We start from the raw sequence: 18,576 nt of genomic DNA, 5'->3' as shown, positions 1-18,576 counted from the left end.
CTCCTATAATGATCTTGTACTCATTTTGAAATGAACCTTACGCAGATGTCAAAATATGTAGGAAATAACTGCAAAAACAGAGTTTTAAAAGTTGTGGAAATCCCCTTCATCTGTATATAAAGTTTTCTTTAGCATTTTGTGAGGTTTATTGCATGAAATAAACGATGGCTATGGATTAATACAATACAGCGTGTTATTTTCTCTGTTCATGTGTACAGTTGCTTATGTCATGGCGATACATAGTGATAATATATTTCACAGCAATTCTGTGATACATACATATTATAAAGTTTCTCTAATGCAAAGGCTCTATATTTGTGCAGCAATCACATCCCGGATGGGAGGAGTAAGATGGCCTCTCAAGTGCGCCGTGTGAAGACATCAGACAGATGATAATTTAGGGGGTGTTGTTGTTGTCAGGACTTACAGCTAGACGGCTGGGTTATGCGAATTTTACGAAAAAAAATCTTTGTGAAAACACGAATACGTAGTGGTTCATCATGGAGGAAGTGGACAAAATTTTGATATTCACCTTAAATCATCTTGGCTGGTAAGTGTGGGTAGTATTGGTAAAGGGCCTCTTGTGGTCATCACTACAAATCATCAGTTCAACCATTCCACATCTGTCAGTGTTTAGGCCTACCGTATGGGCTTCCCATTTTTTCCCCCTCTGTCATGGAATGAGTGCAGAGATTTTTTTTTATTTTATCCCCGTCTTATAACCCTAAAGTTGGGGATCCAGCAGGAGTCCAGTATTTTCAGCTGGGGCAAAATGTGACTGCCAAATGGAAGCAAATTAAGTGTAACCAAATCCAGTCCAGCCTAACATCCCAAATCTGGAGAAGGTAGGCCTCCTCCACATTTGACTTTTTTTTTTTTTTTCTCTCAAGTGGTACTAGTTATACTTGTAAGTTACCATATTGTTCATTCAGGCATGGACTGCATTGATTTTATTCTGGAAAGCAGATTTTACTTTTTCTTTTACCATAAGATGATTCATTTCAGTTCACTGTAACCTATTAGAAAAAAAATCGCTAATAAAATAGGTGACATAATCAGAACTTACAGTACTTGGAATGCTTGCCTATGGGATGGGAAGGAAAAAAAATTACATCAGTATTTCTTTGCAGTGAGATTGCTGAAGATGAAGTGAAGAGTGTGGGAGACCTGGGAGTGAGTGGTGTTGTAGGGGGTGTTGTGAGGTGTGTTAAAGCCATCAACCCGGACTCCGACCTGCCTTCCTCCCTCCCACACAACATGGCGCAGCGCTTCAGAGTAGCAGCGGCAGTGGCTCAGGCTGTCAAAGTAGGTGCTGCCCTGCCAAGGTGGGTACTGTATTGTGAATCAAGGTGGGTACTGTATGGTGAATCATGAAGGGCACTGTGCTGACACGGTGGGCACTATTCTGAATCAAGGTGGGTACTGTACTGTGAGTCAAGATGGGTATTATTCTGTCAAGATAGGTACTTTGCTGTCAAGGTGGGTACTGAGCTGTCAAGGTGGGTACTGAGCTGTCAAGGCGGGTGCTGTGCTAAGTCAAGGTGGTTCCTGAACTGTGAATCAAGGTGGGTACTGTGCTGTAAAGGTGGAGACATTTAAACAGAAAGGTGTTACCGTATCGTAAGTTGGCTAAATGCCTCTTCCTTAGGGTGCCTTTAGATATTCTGTACTGTACTGAAGTTGAAAAATGGGTGTTTGGCCTTTAAAAAAAAAAAAAAAAAAAAAAAGTAGCTTGTATCTGTATGTATGATTGGTACACTGTACTGTACAAGTAATTTGATAGATTATGCATACAATCTTTACATTATCTTTTGCAGGACATTGGCTACCCTGGTGATGTTGGGTACCAGTCACTTCTGTATCCGAATGAGACTGACATCAGAAAGATTTTCATGTTTCTCATTGAAAAACTTCCCAAAGACACTGCTGTGGTATCGGATGAGCCTCTCAGTAAGTTCCCATCAGCCACTGTATCATTTTACTAATGATTTCTGGTACATCAGTCTCGTAACCCGTATGTTGTAGCTTTGGGAAAATAACCACCTGACATCATGTGAAAAAAGTATCAGTTCTGTATATACGGTATATACTTATGAATCACTCAGCTGTTAGGATTGTGCATTTGTTTGCGAGATACTGTATATGAAATAGTTTTTGTTGAAATGGAAAAAAAAAATCACATTGAGGTGACACAGCCGGATTTATGAACTGAGAATGAGAGCATAACTAAGAGTGTAAGATAGTAATAATGATAGATAAAGAAGCATAAGAATAAAGAACTTGTAGAAGAATATGCTGAGAGACATGAATCATTGATGAGTAGGTTGACTAAAGATGTATATGCTGTATCAGGTGATTCATATTGGCCTGTGACCTGGCATAGACAGATGAATTCTCTAACTAGTATTAGTGTATGTTTTACAGATAGAGCATCACTGGTACACAGTGAAGCCAAGAGGAAAGTGAGTGATGCTCTGAGTCGTCCGTGGCTGCCTGCCTACTGCTGTCATGTTCTACAGGGCCATGCCACCTCACCCACGCCAGCCACCCGCTATGGCACTCACCACACCAACAGCTTCACCTCTGCCCATTTCACTCAGCCATCACACCCATCAAAGGTTCCAGCAGGTGAGCAGTAATTGCAGTAGCTAATTTATAAATCTCAGCATATCAAGTGTCATTGTGATTGCGGGTTAGCCCTTGTATAATTCATAGAATTTAGTGCTTATTACAGTATTATCTCTTTTGGTCCCCTGAATTCCATTGGGCAGTGTAACCAGAAACTGGCACAGGTGATGATTTAACAGATATGGGAATTATGAGCTTAAAAGAATAATTGGATATGTGATTTTTAAAAATATAAATAAGGAGCCAAAGACTACAAGCCTGCAGAAACATTGCTCTTTCCAGGAAAAAATGAACTGAGAACCAAGCTCTTATTCATTTCAGTAACTGTGGTGGCGACATCAGCCACTCACTTGATGTAGTGCTGCCTACTACTTCTTTAGCCTTTTTCATTCTATTTCTGTGCCTTCCCTCCTGTCTTCCTATTTCCCCCATTTTTCCTGTCTTCTTATTGCTTTTCTTTCCTTTACATGTGAGTGACAAGCCAAATGGTTTCCTGTAAGCCAAGAAACCATTTACAACGCTGGGTGGTAACCATATAACCAAACCATACCTGCTCCCTACGTGTCAACAAGTGGGTTGGTGGAGGGTTAGTGCCCCTTCCTGTAAAACAAATAACTCAAAGTCAATGGCCACCCCTTATGGGATTATGGCATCTGGCAATAGATAGATAGGCAGAACCAAGTTCAAGATCCATCCATATTGAGATTCCTAGACACTCTGCATTTTAAGGACTGGAGGCCATAGGCAAAGAGAAATACAGCTTTGGAAGACAGAACCCTAATTGGCCAGTTGTTAACATGAAAAACTGCAAGTATTGGATAACTCTTGCTTTAGAGAGTTTGACAGAAAAAAGGGTGGGACTACATTGGTAGAGGAGTGCTGCACACTTGCTGTAATCAGGAAGGGATGCAAGCTGGCTGTTCAGAAGAGCAGCAGTCAATGATATGGCAATAATAGGGGAACTTGGCTGGAAGACGATTATGTACTCCCGAAAAACAATAGGCACATTAGTCCTAAACATTGTTAAGGGCAAAGAGCCCTCAGGTGATACCAGGGGGACTCTCATGCTGTCTATCATCTGCAAACCAGTGACAGTTCACCAGTGTCTTCTTTCTGAGTGGATCATGTCAGTCAAGGCCACTAGGGTGGCTCAGTACAAGTGGTAGCTACCAGGGTGCTACATTGTGATGGGACTTATAAATTAATAGTAGTAGTAACTAGAAGTAATAGTAGGTCATTCCTGGTCTGTCTAGATGAGCAGTCAACAACTTCAGGCAAGCAGTCATCCCTGCAGGTCTGTCCCATACAGTGAACCACTGTTTTCCTGTGGTGGACAGCACTTCACTGTGGTGAGATGAGAGAGAGAGTGTGGAGGTTTGGTTCTTAAATGGTTGCTGCATTTGTGTCTCTCCACCCAGTTAACAGGGGCAGCACAGTAGGCTCCACACCACCTCACTGTTTAGTTATATGGTTACCACCCAACTGTTGTAAATGGTTTCTTGGGTTACAGGAAACCGTTAGGCTTGCCACTCATTGTAGAATCACATAAGGAAGAAGTAGGCAGCACTACATCAAGGAAGTAGAGGATGGTTTCTACCACCTACCACCATAAATTTAGTTACTGCAAGTATTACCGTAATACTAATACTGTACTATAGCTTTCCATAAAATTATTAAGCCCAGTTTGCTAGTCATACAGTTTTGTCTTTTACTAATTAATATAGATCAGCTAATTAATTTGCATGTCTTTAATAACTGTGTTGTTTCCCAATAAGAAATGAGGGACTACTACAAGCACCACCTACGACGGGTGTCTGCGGTAGTGGGCTTGAGCCAGATGATTGCTACGCTGCTCAACAACCATGCCACACAACTCCATGCTTCATCAATGCACTCTGCTACAACCACAGTTCTTAAGGTAGCCCTAGTAATATTTCAAATTATGTTACGGTATATATCTTCTGTCATGAGAGAAAGTCATTCCTGTTTTATTTTAGCTATTTATTTATTCATTTATTATTTATTTTGCCATGATAGAATATCATTCCCATTTTTTTATTTATTACCAACTTGCCTAGCCCCAGGCTCCTATGCCACTCATGGGGCAATGTAGGATTGGATGAGGGATGGATTAATTATTTATTTATTTTGCCATAAAATAATTTTATTCATTTATTATTTCCTGTATCATTTATCCTACCATTTATAAAGGCTCCAATGTGCTTGCATGCATTTGATTTGGTCACCTAATGGGCCTTTCCATGCTGCTAGATCTCAGGCAGCCTCCCTATTCAGTCCCTTATCGCTGAGCTCACATTAGGACCTCATCCCAGGTCTTTTTCAGTCAGCCTGTCGCACCCCTACCCCTGATGTTCACACTTCTTACGATCTGCACCCAGGTGTCATCCTCCATCCTCTCAACATGCCTAAACTATATATGTTCACATTTTTGGGATGGGGGGTATACTGTGTACAGTACCTTAGTATTGTATACCTGTAGATAAATCTATCTATTTAATGCCAGAGGCCATAATCCCATAAGGGGTGGCCATTTGACTTTGAGTTATTTGTTTTACGGGAGGGGCACTAACCCTCCACCAACCCACTTGTTGACATGTAGTGAGTACGTATGGTTTGGTTATATGGTTACCACCCAGCGTTGTAAATGGTTTCTTGGCTTACAGGAAACCATTTGGCTTGTCACTCAATGTAAAGCCACCTGTAAAGGAAAGAAAAGCAATAAGAAGTGAAAAGAAAGATGGGAGAAATAGGAAGAGAGGAGGGCAGGCACAAAAAAAGAATTATAAAGGGTAAGGAAGAAGTAGGCTGCACTACATCAAGTGAGTGGATGATGGTCACCACCACCTACCACTAATATTAAGTATTTTCAGTCAGTAATATACAGCAAAACAGAAAAAGGAAAAAGTATATACAGTATTTACCTTGTGTTTGTTTTGGCAGTCATGTCTATCTGTCTATCTATTGCCAGACCCCTCAATCCCGTTCAGGGTGGCCATAAACAAATCTCCTCCACATCGCCCTGTCCCCCGCCATTTCACTACCCTGCTCCCAACTCACACCCCCCCTCTGTCATATACCTCTCCACCTTGTCACCTTGATGAATTTACCTGTTGTTCACCATATTTGAATGTTGTTGAGTAGGCTCACAGGCTGATATAGCTGAAGTTTGAGTTAATGAGGTTTGATATAGTGAGTATTTACTGTTATTTTCCAGGAATATGGAGATGGCATACGACTGGAGACTGTGTATGGTGGTGAGGGTGTACTGGGATCAAAAGGGAACTCAGAACAGATCGTGGAAGAGAAGGTGGACACTGTGAAGGGCCACCCACCCTCACACCTGGCACTGTCACCTTTCCTTGCTGCCACACAGATGCTGGACGTCAAGGTGAGCCTGAAACTTTGTAATGTTGGGAGGAGTTATGTGTACATTATTTTCTCCTTAAATATAAGCATGGAAATCATTCTCATATTTAATGCAGTACAGGTTAGGCTGACAGCACTGCATGTTATCTGAAAAGCTGTTCTTTCTTCATTTTTAGGAAGGGGGCTATAGCACCAGGACAGATATTTCCTAAAAATCCCTTCATTTATGTGATGGAGTGGTCTGTTGACTTGGGTACGAAAGGTGCTATTATTATCCTATTGCTTTCATAACCAGAGTCTGACATGGTCTACAGTCTTACAGATGTGACGGTGCACAATGGGTGTGTAGTTGGTAAATGCTGTACTCTGGACATAATTTCATGACAGACATACTTTTCTTTTTTTTTTTCTTTTTTTCTTTTTTTTTTTTCCTTTTTTTTTAAATAAATGGACACAAGTTCAACTTGGATCTTATAGATATGAAGTACAACTCACAAGGATGGTACCTCACGTAAGTGCTAGAGTTACCACCTCGACCATGCATATTTTCAGCTGTTCAGCCATCCTTCCTTTCCTAGTTCTCCCTTCTGCATCTGCTCTCCCACTTCTCTGCCTTGGATTAGTTTCCAACCCAAAGCAGCCATCAGCTGTATCATGGCCAGTCTTAACCCCTGCTGCACTAGTTCTTATCAACCTGATTACCTTCCCTGATTCATTGTTTTAGGACTTTTTTTTTTTTTTTTTTTTTTTTTTTTTTTTCCAGCTCGAGTATTTCTCAGCTCGAACTCTTCATCACCCTCATCTTTCTGTAATTTACATCTTTTGGGTGGGTGTGAGGGTGGCGGTAAGTCGCCAGCACCAAAGGAGGTAGACGGGCATGAATCCGCCATTGGAGGGCTACAAACGAGAACTGAATTACCATACTAAACATGCGGTATTTGGCAACTGCGGTGTGGCAGGGCTTGGTAACAGCTCCTGGTGGTGTAGAGGGGATCAATGTTCCCATGGAAACCACTGACGCTTCCTCATGCTTGAAATTACGGCGCGGAGACGCATTGCCTCATATGAGGCGATCGGTGCGGCCAAAGATGGCCTGCATATCTGAATTACTAAATACAGTATGCAGTATTTGGCAACTGCAGTATGGCAGGGTTTGGCAACAGCTCTAATGGAGTAGAGGGAGAGTCAACGTTCCCAAGGAAACCACTGACGTTTCCTCGTGCTTGAAATTATGGCACGGAGACCCATTGCCTTATATGAGGCAATCAGCGCTGCCAGAGGTGGCCTGCATATCGCCTCATATAAGGCAATGAGTGCAGTGGGAGTTAATAAGAGGGTTCCTTAAGCACGGTGTCATTTTCATGTGTATATAAAATAAAATTTAAGACTGGAGAACAGCTGACAGTCTCACTCAGCACGACAAAGAAGGGCCCCAAAATTAACACAGTAATACTAAATAGATGTTGACAGGAGGAAGTACCAGACCAAATTTAGGTCAATGCTTGACTTCTGCTCATTTAACATCAGGGACATAATGCCCACTGATAATGTCTCCCTGTTTACTTGATACAAGAATGAATGAATATCCTAGCATGATTGCACCTTACTTCTCATATGCCAAGCCTGTTGTGTTGATACAGGAACTAAGTCTAGTATGCTTAAACATGGTGAAGAGGGGAAGGAACTGTATAAAAGCTTTGACTGATTATAAGAATGATACCCAGAGGAGTCAGCTTCTGCCAAGTTGTTGTTATGGGAGTGCATCTCACCACTGATGCAATCAACTTGGCTGGCTGTCAATTTTAGTAATAATCTGAGATGGATAGGTCATATTCAGCTTAAATACTGTAGATGCATCAGCAGTATTTAACTAATGTGTTAACATATGGAGATTGCAGATTTCACTGTTTCATATTGGTATGGAGAATGACAGACTGACTAAAAATGTATGTGAGCAAGGAGGTATGGGTAAGGGGGAGGGGGAAACTGTGGATGAGGTGAAGGGATGGAGAGGAGAGATACATGAATGAGGGGAGTGTGAGTTAGAGGGAGGGCAGCCAACTTGCAGAGGACAGGGTGACATGGAGGGAATTTGTTTGTGGCCACCCATTACAGGATTTAGGTGTCATGCTACAAATAGTCATATAGATTGTGGTGTTTGTGTGGTGATATACCAACTGCTTTTTTAGGACTGTTAACCCTTTCACTTTCAATGCACATAGATTCCTACCTGCAAGTTACTTTTGCTGAAGCTACCTCAAAACAGTATCATTCAGCTGAGGGGAATTCTTGTTCCCAGAGTTAGAGACTGAGTACCCTTTACATTGTTGTAAATTACTCGACCAGAAAACAATACATACATGTAGTTTAAATATGGGGAAAAAAAAAAAAAAAGTTTGTCCATGGTAGTGAAAATGTTTATGCCTTTTAAGCCACTTATTTCATTTCAACACAGGGTCCTGAGAAACAGGCCACAGAGGTTAGTTCATCGCCTATGCAGTCAGAAGGCAAGACCTCAGAGGAGGAAGTAAGAACAAGGAGGGAGGAACGAATCACGCAGCTACAGAATGAAATTGATAACATCACTAAGAAAATAGCAGACTGTACAGAGGGCATCAAAATGGCTGAGAGTACTCTGGCTGAGGTGGGTTTGATGTGTTGGAATTTGTTCAACAGAAGGCCAACAAGGACAGAACCCCATAATTATGGTTGGATTACTGGTACAGGCATTCCCATGCTCATTCTTGAGATGGTTACGGATGGACTTCATCTACTCTTACAACTTTTGGTAACTGAAATGTCCCCATACAAGATGTGCCTACAGGTTTCAGATCCTTATATTCATAGTGCTGAAATGTAAATTATTGTAGAATTAACTTAATTTTTTTTTTTCTGAGTTGATTTCTGAATAAGCAAATTGAAAAGGAAATTATGAGGTAAGCAGGTGTTAATTCCTCGAGAAGTTAGTGAGTGAAAAACTAGGACTGTAATACTTTTTGCTCAGTTAATACTGAACTGTGGTGTATTATATTTGTTAAAGACAGTCTCTAGAAATCTACCCCCCTGTGTGCCAGAGACAATCTTTAAATCTACCCCCTTGTGTTGGAAGAAAATACTGTATTGTACTCTTATGTCACACATAAAACTTAGCCCCATTGTTTGGGATAACATTTGACTTTTTTCTTTAATACAAAGTGTACATAAAGCATCATCTCTACAGAAAGAAAGAAAATATTATTCTGTGTGCTAATTTTTCTGCCAGAAAATGCATCAGTATAGTTCTCAAGTTCTTATAATGACCTAATTCAGTCACAGTAATTTCAAAATTTCATCTCATTCATAGAAGAACAAGTTTAGCTCTTATGTATAGCTTGTCGTGTTAGCCTGCCTCATACTCCAACATCTTCACCCCATCAGCTTTCTATTGTTGAAGTGGGGTGGCAGTTATGAGGTCAGTAGATATACCATTATGAAGTAATTGATGCCCCTCATATGATAAGTCTACTGTCATGAAACTTCATGATAATGTACAGGCAGTACAGGAACACTAGATGAGAAATGTATTAAGCATATTTTAAATGCTCAAAACAGCTCTGGATTTTATTAATAAATATTTTCATTATAGAAATGCTGACAAGAAAATGTCACAGGCATGCAATACAGTGCATCTTCATGAGAACAGATATACCAGCATGGGGTGAAATCATCGGGCATATTGCAGTAGCCAGTATTTAAGGTATCAGACTGTTTCACATAGAATGTGCATTGATACTTTTTTTCTTTCTTTTTCTTTTTTAAAATAAATTCATTGTATATCATGGGTCCTGAGCCTGAAACTGTGACAACAGGTTGAGAGTGAGGTGGAGCAAGTGCAGCAGCAAAAACAACAACAAGTGGCAGATCTCAAGGTCAAGCAAAAGACAGCCAGTCTACTTCCAGAGTCAGAATCAAATCTACAGAGACTGAAAGTGAGTATCAGGGACTATTGTATTTTTTAAAATTTGAAGTTGCTGGTGAATACTCATCATGCACTGATTTACTCTTAATGCAACCAAAGCGTCAGCAATACTGTATTTTTTGTGTGTGACATACAGTATACTAAACAGACTACTTATCATTGTTATTCGAAGTCACACAAGATTCATTGTACCGCATTCACTTCACTCGCATTACCTTGTATAATGAAACTTTCAATTACATAGAGAGATCCCTTCTCAGGAGAAGAGTCATTTGAGAGCCCAGTTGTATTTCAAAGGGTAGGATACTTAATAAGGAGGCTAAGAGAGCCTTGTGTAAGTGTTTTATTGCTGGCACTTTAGTATGGGATTCAAAGCTGGAGAATAAGTGACAGAAAATTTTTTGTAGGTTGCAAGCAGTTGAAATTCCTTTTTCAGGATAGCTGCAGGCAAAAGGAATGTGGATGGTGTAAGTAAGAATGAAATTTATGAGTACAGCACATGTCCTTGTTTTATGATGAGGATGTGGTAAAAAAAAAAAAAAAAAAAAAAAAAAAAAAAAAGCATAATTATACTGTATATCCTATATCAAAGCATTTATAGCATGGGTTCTATGGGGATGCATTTTTGGCCAAGGGTCATCCACCCAACAGAGTCTAAAAACAAGTTTCCAGCCCACCTCATCTGGTTCTTATTTCACATCATTGCACTTCACTTGCTGCTCACCACCAAAATTAAGTCTTAAGAATTTGTTTTCAGCTCAACTAAGCTTGTACAGTACATACAATCTCCATACAACACAATGTAGGTTATGTGGAAGCTCATGCCGAATTAAGCTTGTGTTAAAACCGGACACATACAATATTTTTATGTAAAATAGGGGGTTAGGTTCTGGAAACCCCTTAGTTTTCCTGAAAAATGCACAATATATAAAGATCAGTTATTATCAGTATGTCTGCCTTAGGTGCCCACAACAGCATGTTTACATAGGATCTTGCCCACCGAACATGTCAGTTTATCCTGACCTAACTTCATACACGTCTTGTGCCCCTAGATCCTCCATAATTTTTACCACCTATGATTTCCACCAAGATTAACCTTGAAAGCCCCCTAATACCAACTAGGCAAAAACTTATAACCTAATCAACCTGTGAATGTGAATGACTGGTAATGCTGTAAAAGTCAGAGAAACCTATCCCGGGTTTATGATTTAATGTTTGCATTTTTGAACATGTGGAGAGGATGAAGAACGAGAGACTTATTAGGAAAGTGAATGTAAATGAGGTAGAGGGGGAGATGGGGAGGGGGAGACAATGAATGAGATGGAGGGATGGAGTGGAGAGATATATGAGAGGGGGTTATGAATTGGAGGGAGTGTGGCCAAATGGCAGTATTAGCGGTCAAGGTGATGTAGAGGTGATTTTTTTTTTAGTCACCCGTTACAGGATTTAGGCATCTGGATATAGATAGATAAATAGATAGACTTTTGAACTTCCTGATGGTGCTGGTGGTTCTTGCCTTTTAACATTCCTACCCAAACACTGTGTACAGTATGCACCACAAATTCTCTAAAGCCATTTATTTCCAGTTCATTGACCCTAACTGCTCTCGCTTTTGCAGTTTCATCAGCTTTTTTTCTGTATATTGTCTGTAAAAATATTGGCTTCTTTCATGTATCTTCAGAGTGCTGTGAAAAACAGTGAAGAAAAAATGGTTCGCCTTCAGCAACAGTGGGAGGAACATCGAGAACCACTGAAGGAACACTTAGCTCGGCTTTCTCTCCAACTGGCCAATACCAAGGTTAGATCAGAAAGACTGACATTTACTATTGTTGTTTTGGGGTGGATAACATTGAATTATGTTTCTTTTTACCAGAATTAGGCAGCCTGTGGCTGCCTGAAAAGTGACCTCCTGCCTCTCAGTAGTTTTAAGCTGCATGCAAGTCATCTTGTGGTAGTTAAAAGTTGCTTTTGAGTCGTCCTAAGGGTGCCGTCACCACATCCATGCAGTTTTGAGTTATGCAGAAACATTTTTGATCTGTAATGCTGCATTTTCTGTTTTCTTCACAGACAAAGAAGGAAGAGAGTGTGGCAGAACTCACCACACTTCGAGACAAGATGCGAGCCATGGTACAAGATGCAGCAAGGAAGGAGACTGCACTTGCTCAGCTTAAGGACCAGGTTGACCGAATGAATAAAGACATCAATAGGTGAGAGAATGGTGCATTTTGGATTAAAACCCTTTATATGCAAGCCTTAGGATAGTACAGTATTTACTACCTCCAGACCCAGCTGAAGGGCTCTGCTTGAGCCACCCCTTTGCCACTCCATTTACAAAATGATATGGTAGTTACACCACTCCCTACAGCACTCAAGAGATTTGTGCCACAGTAACTTTTTGCACACCTCCACCCCATAAGGCATGGATTAGGATGGGAAAATGATGAATGTGAAGGATATTATTTTTATTCTTCCAGATCTATGTACACCAAACGGATAGCAGATATCAGTGCCAAAGTTCGTAAACAGAAGCGTGAAATTGAGCGAGTTCTGAGTGACACGCATGCCATTCAGAAAGAAATCAACACACTGAGTGGCAAGTTGGAGCGAACCTTCACCGTGGTGGAAGGCACTGCTTATAAGGTGAGTGGAAATTTTATTATCTAAATCGTTAACCAAGTGCTAAGTGAGGCAGAATATTCTTTTAATATATAACCTAGGAAAATCTGTACATCTAGGTATTTTGTACGGTAATACTCACCTGTAATAGTATTTTGTGCAGAGGTGTGTATGAATAGGGTTTGGCACCCCATATTAGCTTGACAGTCATCGAATTGACTGTCAGTTAGTTGAATGTGAAGCTATGTGTGGAATAAGTTTTGACTTATGAGGTAGAGCCAGGATTCTGGAAGCTGAATGATGAGGGAATGGGAATATGGCCCATTCATTTGGGCTACTTAGCTTATTATCTCATTCCGTGCTGTTTATTCTGGCTCTGTGAACCCCATCTCACTCCACCCAAGGATGGGAAAGGTGATGTGAATGATGTTGATGATGAAAATAATATAACTGAGTGTAGCTCAAGACTTACTGTATGAATAATGGGGATTTTTTTAATAAGCTTTAGCTCATTCATAAGAGATCTAATGTTTCTTTTGTAGTACTGTACTGACTCAGTCAGGATAACATTAGTGCATCTACTAAGAAGCAGATGACAATATTATTAAGCCTATGACTTGTCTCGCCGTAAGAAGAAAGAGTGTTGGCTGAGTAAAATAATATCTCCAAACAGGAGGCAGGGAGCAAGGAGAAAGTGCGTGCAGTGTACCGGGCTGTAGCAGGTGTACACGAAGGATGTGGGCAGCTAGTAGACACAATCAGAGAGACTGGAGCAGTCCAGCGTGAGATTGCAGACCTCAGGGAACAGGTACTGTTATGTTATATGAGGAAGTTTAACAAATTAAAATGAGTAGAGTGTAGCATGAATTTCAGTGCTAACGATATTATTGATTTTACAAAACATAGGTTAACCTCCATCATTCATGAAAGTGTCAGTCACTAGAGTGACGTATTGGTAGGTGGGATTTCCCATCATCCACCGCCCTGATGTAGTGCTGCCTGTTTCTTCCTTCATGCCTGTTATTCATTTTTCTGTGTATGTCCTCCTCTTTTCCTACATCTCCCACCCTTCCTGTAACTATTTATTACTTTTCTTTTCACGCTGGTTGGCTCTACACTAAGAAACAAGCCAAATTGTTTGCTGTAACTCGGGAAATCATTTATAATGCTGGATGGTACAGTAACCATATAGCTAGATAACGGGGTGGCTGTGATACTCCTGTTAACTGAGTGGAGACACACAAATGCAGTATCCCCCCAGGAACCAAATCTCCACTACTGTGGCAGGGCGCGCTGTCAACCGCATGGGAACATTGGTTCACTGTACGAAACGACCCTGTTGGGGTGGTTGCTTGCTTGCAGTGGATGGGTTAGTTTGATCAGACAGACTGGGGTAGTACAACAAGAGCAACAACAACAACAACTAAGATAATGTATGGAAACAGTTTTGATATCTAACCATACAGTCATTTCACATTTAGGTAGGGTACACAGCCACTAGCACACAGTTCCAGTCCAAGAGGAAACTTTTTACATTGTTACAAGTGCTGATGCACATCACGGATATCCCTCCTGCTCCCATACAGTGGGGCTGATGCCTAGTTTAATACTCAAGCGTATAGCTGTAAAAATTGCTATGTAATGAAAGCTCAAGCTTTCATGTGTAATTTTGTTGTCAATACAGTATTTTCCCTGTGGGCATACCTTGATAGATAATAGCAGTAATTTACATTTTCAGGTGGATCTGGAGAAGAGCAAGAAAGTGGAGGAGACACTACAGCAGTTGAAGGTTGACCTCATCCAAGTGAAAAAGGAAAATTCAGCTCTCAAGGAGCAGCTGGTATAGGGAAAGAAAAAAGCTTAACATTGTGGTTTTGGTTTTTGATAACAGATAATTGAGATCTGATTGTATCAGTTGATTGTTGATTTGTTTAGAATAAATTCAAAGCTGCTGTTAACTGCTGTGTAAACCACTGGCTGTTCTCAGTTACATGGCCAAAGTGTTAACCTGCCTGTTGATTCATGTATGCCCAAATCCTTAGCCACATTGATAACCTTTTCATTGTTATCTAGGCACCATAACATTTCCTTTTTTGTCTCAGTGGTTAGACTGAGATGCTTCTGAGAGTCCCGCACCTGCCATTGCCATTATCTTGCTGGGATGACACTCACTGCTCACTATGTTGACACTGGAGCACATACTCCCAGAGATAAAGACATTTCCAAAGCCAAGTTTAAACAACACCACATGCAAGGGAAAACTGGAGAGGGGATGGTATGGTGCATTGTGCGGAAGGTTTGTTACCATTTATGTCACCATGTGGCAGATTTAAATCAGCAAGGGGGGTTTTGCATTGGGCTCAGCTCTTGCATGCTGCATCAGCACCATGTAAGAGGGATTTTGGTCACAGTGAGGTGCCGTGTATGAGAGATTTGTGCCCTGTGGAAGCATGTAATGGGAGAGAACTATTGTTTGTAATCCAATCTCATAAATCTGAGCCTTGGGTATATTAGCTGAGTCATGCCATATGAGGGATTATGGTCATAGTGAGGTTGCTGTGCATGAGGGATCTACTCACTTTGAAAGCATGTAACTGAAGGAACCACTGAACATAATTTAATAAGAATTCTGGGCATTGGTTATATAGCTTGTAGACTAGAGAAAGTCCAGAGAATATTTGTACAGTTGAGGTTAATGTATAAATGATCTAATTTTTATATATTCCTGGTGTTTTCACAATAGCTATTTTAAGTAATGCCATGATTTTGGATAATTTGATATCTATTGGGCTAATGAACAGAGTATAATTATTTGCATATAATAGTTTCTTTAATATAAGGCAGTCATGAAAACTTAGTACAGGATAGGTCTTAACATATGATTATGACATGTTAATGGTTTCCATAATCCTCTGGTACAGTATTAGTACCAAAGTTATGCTTTATTAATGGAAAAGAAATACAAGATTGACTTTAATATCTTTAATTTTCCTCATTTCCTCCAACTACCTCTTCAAATTTAAGTTGGTTAGTGCATATGCTAGCTTATTCAGTTAATGTTCCCATTCTGTCATTATGGTTTGCTCATCCATAAAATTTTTGTATGCCTTATGTCATGGAAGTCCATATCCAAATGTCAGTGGTCTACCCATGCATTATACATTTCCAGTTAGGTCATGACCAGGTTGGTAGAGAGGTGGTCTGTTGACTTAATGGACGTGAATTCAGTTCCCAGCTGGAGCAGGGAACAGTTCATTGATCTGTCATAAGACCCACCAAAATGTAAAAATGCCCCAACATTCACATACCCACATACCCACCCACCCACCCATCTATCCGTTCACTGACTTATCCACCCACTACCCTATCAGTCTGTTGATCCACTTTCTCACCTATCCACACACTGACACCCAACTACTGTACCCACCTAGCAACCTAATAGCTGATCCACTCAGTCATCTATCCACGCACATATCCACTTGCTTACCAACATATTCACATAATTTCATGAGGCATTCCAGGACACAACTTGCTGAGTGCCTTCCAGCCAACCCAGCTCAGCCACTTAATGCAACCAGCTCAGCCCAAACAGTTACAGTTCAGCCAAGCCAGATCAACCCAGCCAGCCCAAGTCAACCCACTCAGCCATGTCAGCCACCCTGCCCAACCCAGCCCAGTCCAAGACAGCCTGACTGGCCAAATCAGGTTGGTTTAGTTCAGCCCAGCTCAATCATCTTAGCCCAGTCCAGCCCAATGTTGCCCACTGCAATCCAGCCAGTCACTCCAGTCCAGCCAATGAGCCCAGTCCAGCCCAGCCTAGCTTGCCAGGTTATCATTATCTTAACACACCCAGTCAGCTCAACCCTGCCCAGCCAGCAACCCCAGCCCACCCCAACCGAGCCAACTAGCCCAGCCCAGTTCCCCCAAGCTCGGTCAACATGTCAGTCTGCCTTAGACCAGCCAGCCCTGATCAATCAGCCTAGCACAGTTCTTTGAAGCCCAGTTCAGACCGCCTAGCGTGGCCCAGCTTAGCCCAGCCAATCTAGCCCAACCAGTTAGGGAAGGTGAGTGGGTGGGTGTGCGATGGTGGGTAGGTAGGTGTGAGTGGGTGATTGCTGTGTGTGGGTGGGTAGGAGGGAGGGTGGGTGGGCATGGGAGGGTAAGTGGGAGGGAGGGAGGGAGGGTGGATGGGAAGGTAGTCACTGGGCATTGGTTCATGGGTGGGTAGTTGAATGGGCATGGTAGGGTAGGTGGGTGGGAGGGTAGTTGGGTGGGTTAGTGTGGGAGGCTAGGTGGGTGTGGGAGGGTAGATGTGAAAGGGTAGGTGGGTGGGAGCATAGCATAGAGACTCAGTGTGCTCATCTCTGGACCAAAATATGGTAAATTTTGCGCATGCCATCTATGATTGGTCGCCTTGACCCGTAACGTCACACATGGGCACCACTCGCCAGGACAACAGTGTTTTAAGCACCCAGTGTGACGTACGTAAAGCCTGCTTAATTTATACATTTTATGAGGTTATAGTACTTTTCACTTTGTGGTGTGTATGGCTGTTTTGCGAAGACATCCCAAGGTCATTATTTGAGGCGGTTTCATGTGCCAATATTTATCTATCTATCTATCTATCTCTCTATCCATATATATATATATATATATATATATTATAAAGTGGATACATTTGTGTGAAGAGTGGGACAAGGTTGCTTCCCACGGCCGTGTCCACAAAAGCTTTTTCAGTTCGGAACAATATGCAAGAGATCTGCAAAGCCACCTGCTAAGGACACTGCAAAAAAAGTTGCTAAAGCCTGAAGCAGTCCGGTGTCGTACTGGTATTGTGGTTTAATCAAAATATAATTTATGAAGTATATAGATTATGATATGAATGGTAGTTTTACTTCACTAGTAAATGATAATGTGAACTCATTTGAGACTAGCTAAGTCAATTTGACGTACCCGTTGAAAAGCTGAACAGAAGAATCGTCGTTGATATCCCCTAGCAACGCCTAGCAACGGTGTGTTTACTAACATTCCAGCAGTGGCTGACATCGTGGCCGAGACTTGTCTGCGTATCACCGTGCAGGTAACAAGTGACATTCCTCCTAACATCAGCAAACAGGAACCCAGCGACGAGAATGATGATCCAAAACATCCAGATCAGGGATGGAGAGTACACTAAAACTATATACACCATGGTAAGTGAAGTTATGCCACCTGGACCACTTTTTTTTTTTCTTTTTTTGTCTGCAGGTACAGTAGAAGTTGTACATTTACAGAGACAAACAATATTTATGTATGAACTGCATGAGAGCAGTGCCATTCATAAGTGGAATTATGCTTGCTCAGTACTGTTATGTCCCCAACTGCACACTGCCACGGGCTCCAACAACAGGAGTTCAGTATAGGAAGGATGTTGCCCAGTGAGTTGTTCTTCCAATTGTCAGCCATTCAGTGTGCAACAACAAGACCAGCTCAGCCATGGTAAATAAACACTGGCTCCTTAAGTTCGCTTTCTTTATTTTCCAGATAATTACACTTAATGCTTGCCAACTTCACTTCACTGTTTTTACAAGTACCAGAGCTATACAATCTGCACTGACACTGAACTAAACTTGAACTGAACTGAAAACACCTCTAGTCCCTTTCCCATCCTTATATAAGCTTCCTAAATGGGCTACTAGAATTAACTATTACATTCTCGGAGAAACAAGTTACCAGCTCGAAGACATCCAATATATCTAGAGTTTTCTTACACTATGTAACACTCTAATTTATTTAGAATACAAACTGAGATAAAATTACATAATTTAACAATCACATAAATAAAACATTATAGAGAAAAAGAGCATAACATTTAATGCATAACTTTACAATATACCTCTGCTCACAAATAGCAGGCTAACTGGCAACTCTGACACATGACTATTATCTTTGTGCAGTGGCAGTATCGCATAAGTGATGTATTTGCTGCTGCCATAAAGATCAAATTG

At 41.2% G+C, this 18,576-nt stretch overlaps 2 protein-coding genes across 2 annotated transcripts in view; both read left to right on the top strand.

Annotated features, from left to right (window-relative positions):
- Positions 1-459: 459 nt before the first annotated feature.
- LOC145405124 (coiled-coil domain-containing protein 22) lies at positions 460-15,478 on the top strand. Its single transcript, XM_080276632.1, has 13 exons — positions 460-550; positions 1,131-1,305; positions 1,818-1,950; positions 2,425-2,628; positions 4,404-4,546; positions 5,864-6,037; positions 8,471-8,659; positions 9,864-9,983; positions 11,655-11,771; positions 12,041-12,180; positions 12,448-12,613; positions 13,263-13,397; positions 14,328-15,478. Exons 1-13 carry the CDS (start codon positions 501-503, stop codon positions 14,433-14,435), a joined length of 1,854 nt encoding a protein of 617 aa, XP_080132758.1. The 5' UTR covers positions 460-500; the 3' UTR covers positions 14,436-15,478.
- Positions 15,479-17,650: 2,172 nt separating this feature from the next.
- Positions 17,651-18,576, top strand: part of Ttc30 (tetratricopeptide repeat domain 30) — a 48,584-nt gene continuing 47,658 nt past the window's right edge. Inside the window, exon 1 of the mRNA XM_080276637.1 lies at positions 17,651-17,781. Coding sequence (XP_080132763.1) covers positions 17,722-17,781 — 60 coding nt within the window. The 5' untranslated portion in view covers positions 17,651-17,721. The remainder of the gene's footprint in view (positions 17,782-18,576) is intronic.

The sequence above is a fragment of the Coenobita brevimanus genome, chromosome 7, assembly GCF_032717465.1.
Source record: "Coenobita brevimanus isolate Jiangsu-jjx chromosome 7, ASM3271746v2, whole genome shotgun sequence".
Taxonomy (NCBI): Eukaryota; Metazoa; Arthropoda; class Malacostraca; order Decapoda; family Coenobitidae; genus Coenobita; species Coenobita brevimanus.
Note: the sequence above shows the minus strand (reverse complement) of the source record. Positions and strands in the feature narration are given on the sequence as shown.

Bases quoted from the DNA above. Each gene is read 5' to 3' on its own strand.
- LOC145405124 (XM_080276632.1), top strand. From the start codon at position 501: ATGGAGGAAGTGGACAAAATTTTGATATTCACCTTAAATCATCTTGGC. The intron at 1,951-2,424 runs GTAAGTTCCCAT...TATGTTTTACAG, and splicing joins GGTATCGGATGAGCCTCTCA to ATAGAGCATCACTGGTACAC. The intron at 6,038-8,470 runs GTGAGCCTGAAA...ATTTCAACACAG, and splicing joins CACAGATGCTGGACGTCAAG to GGTCCTGAGAAACAGGCCAC.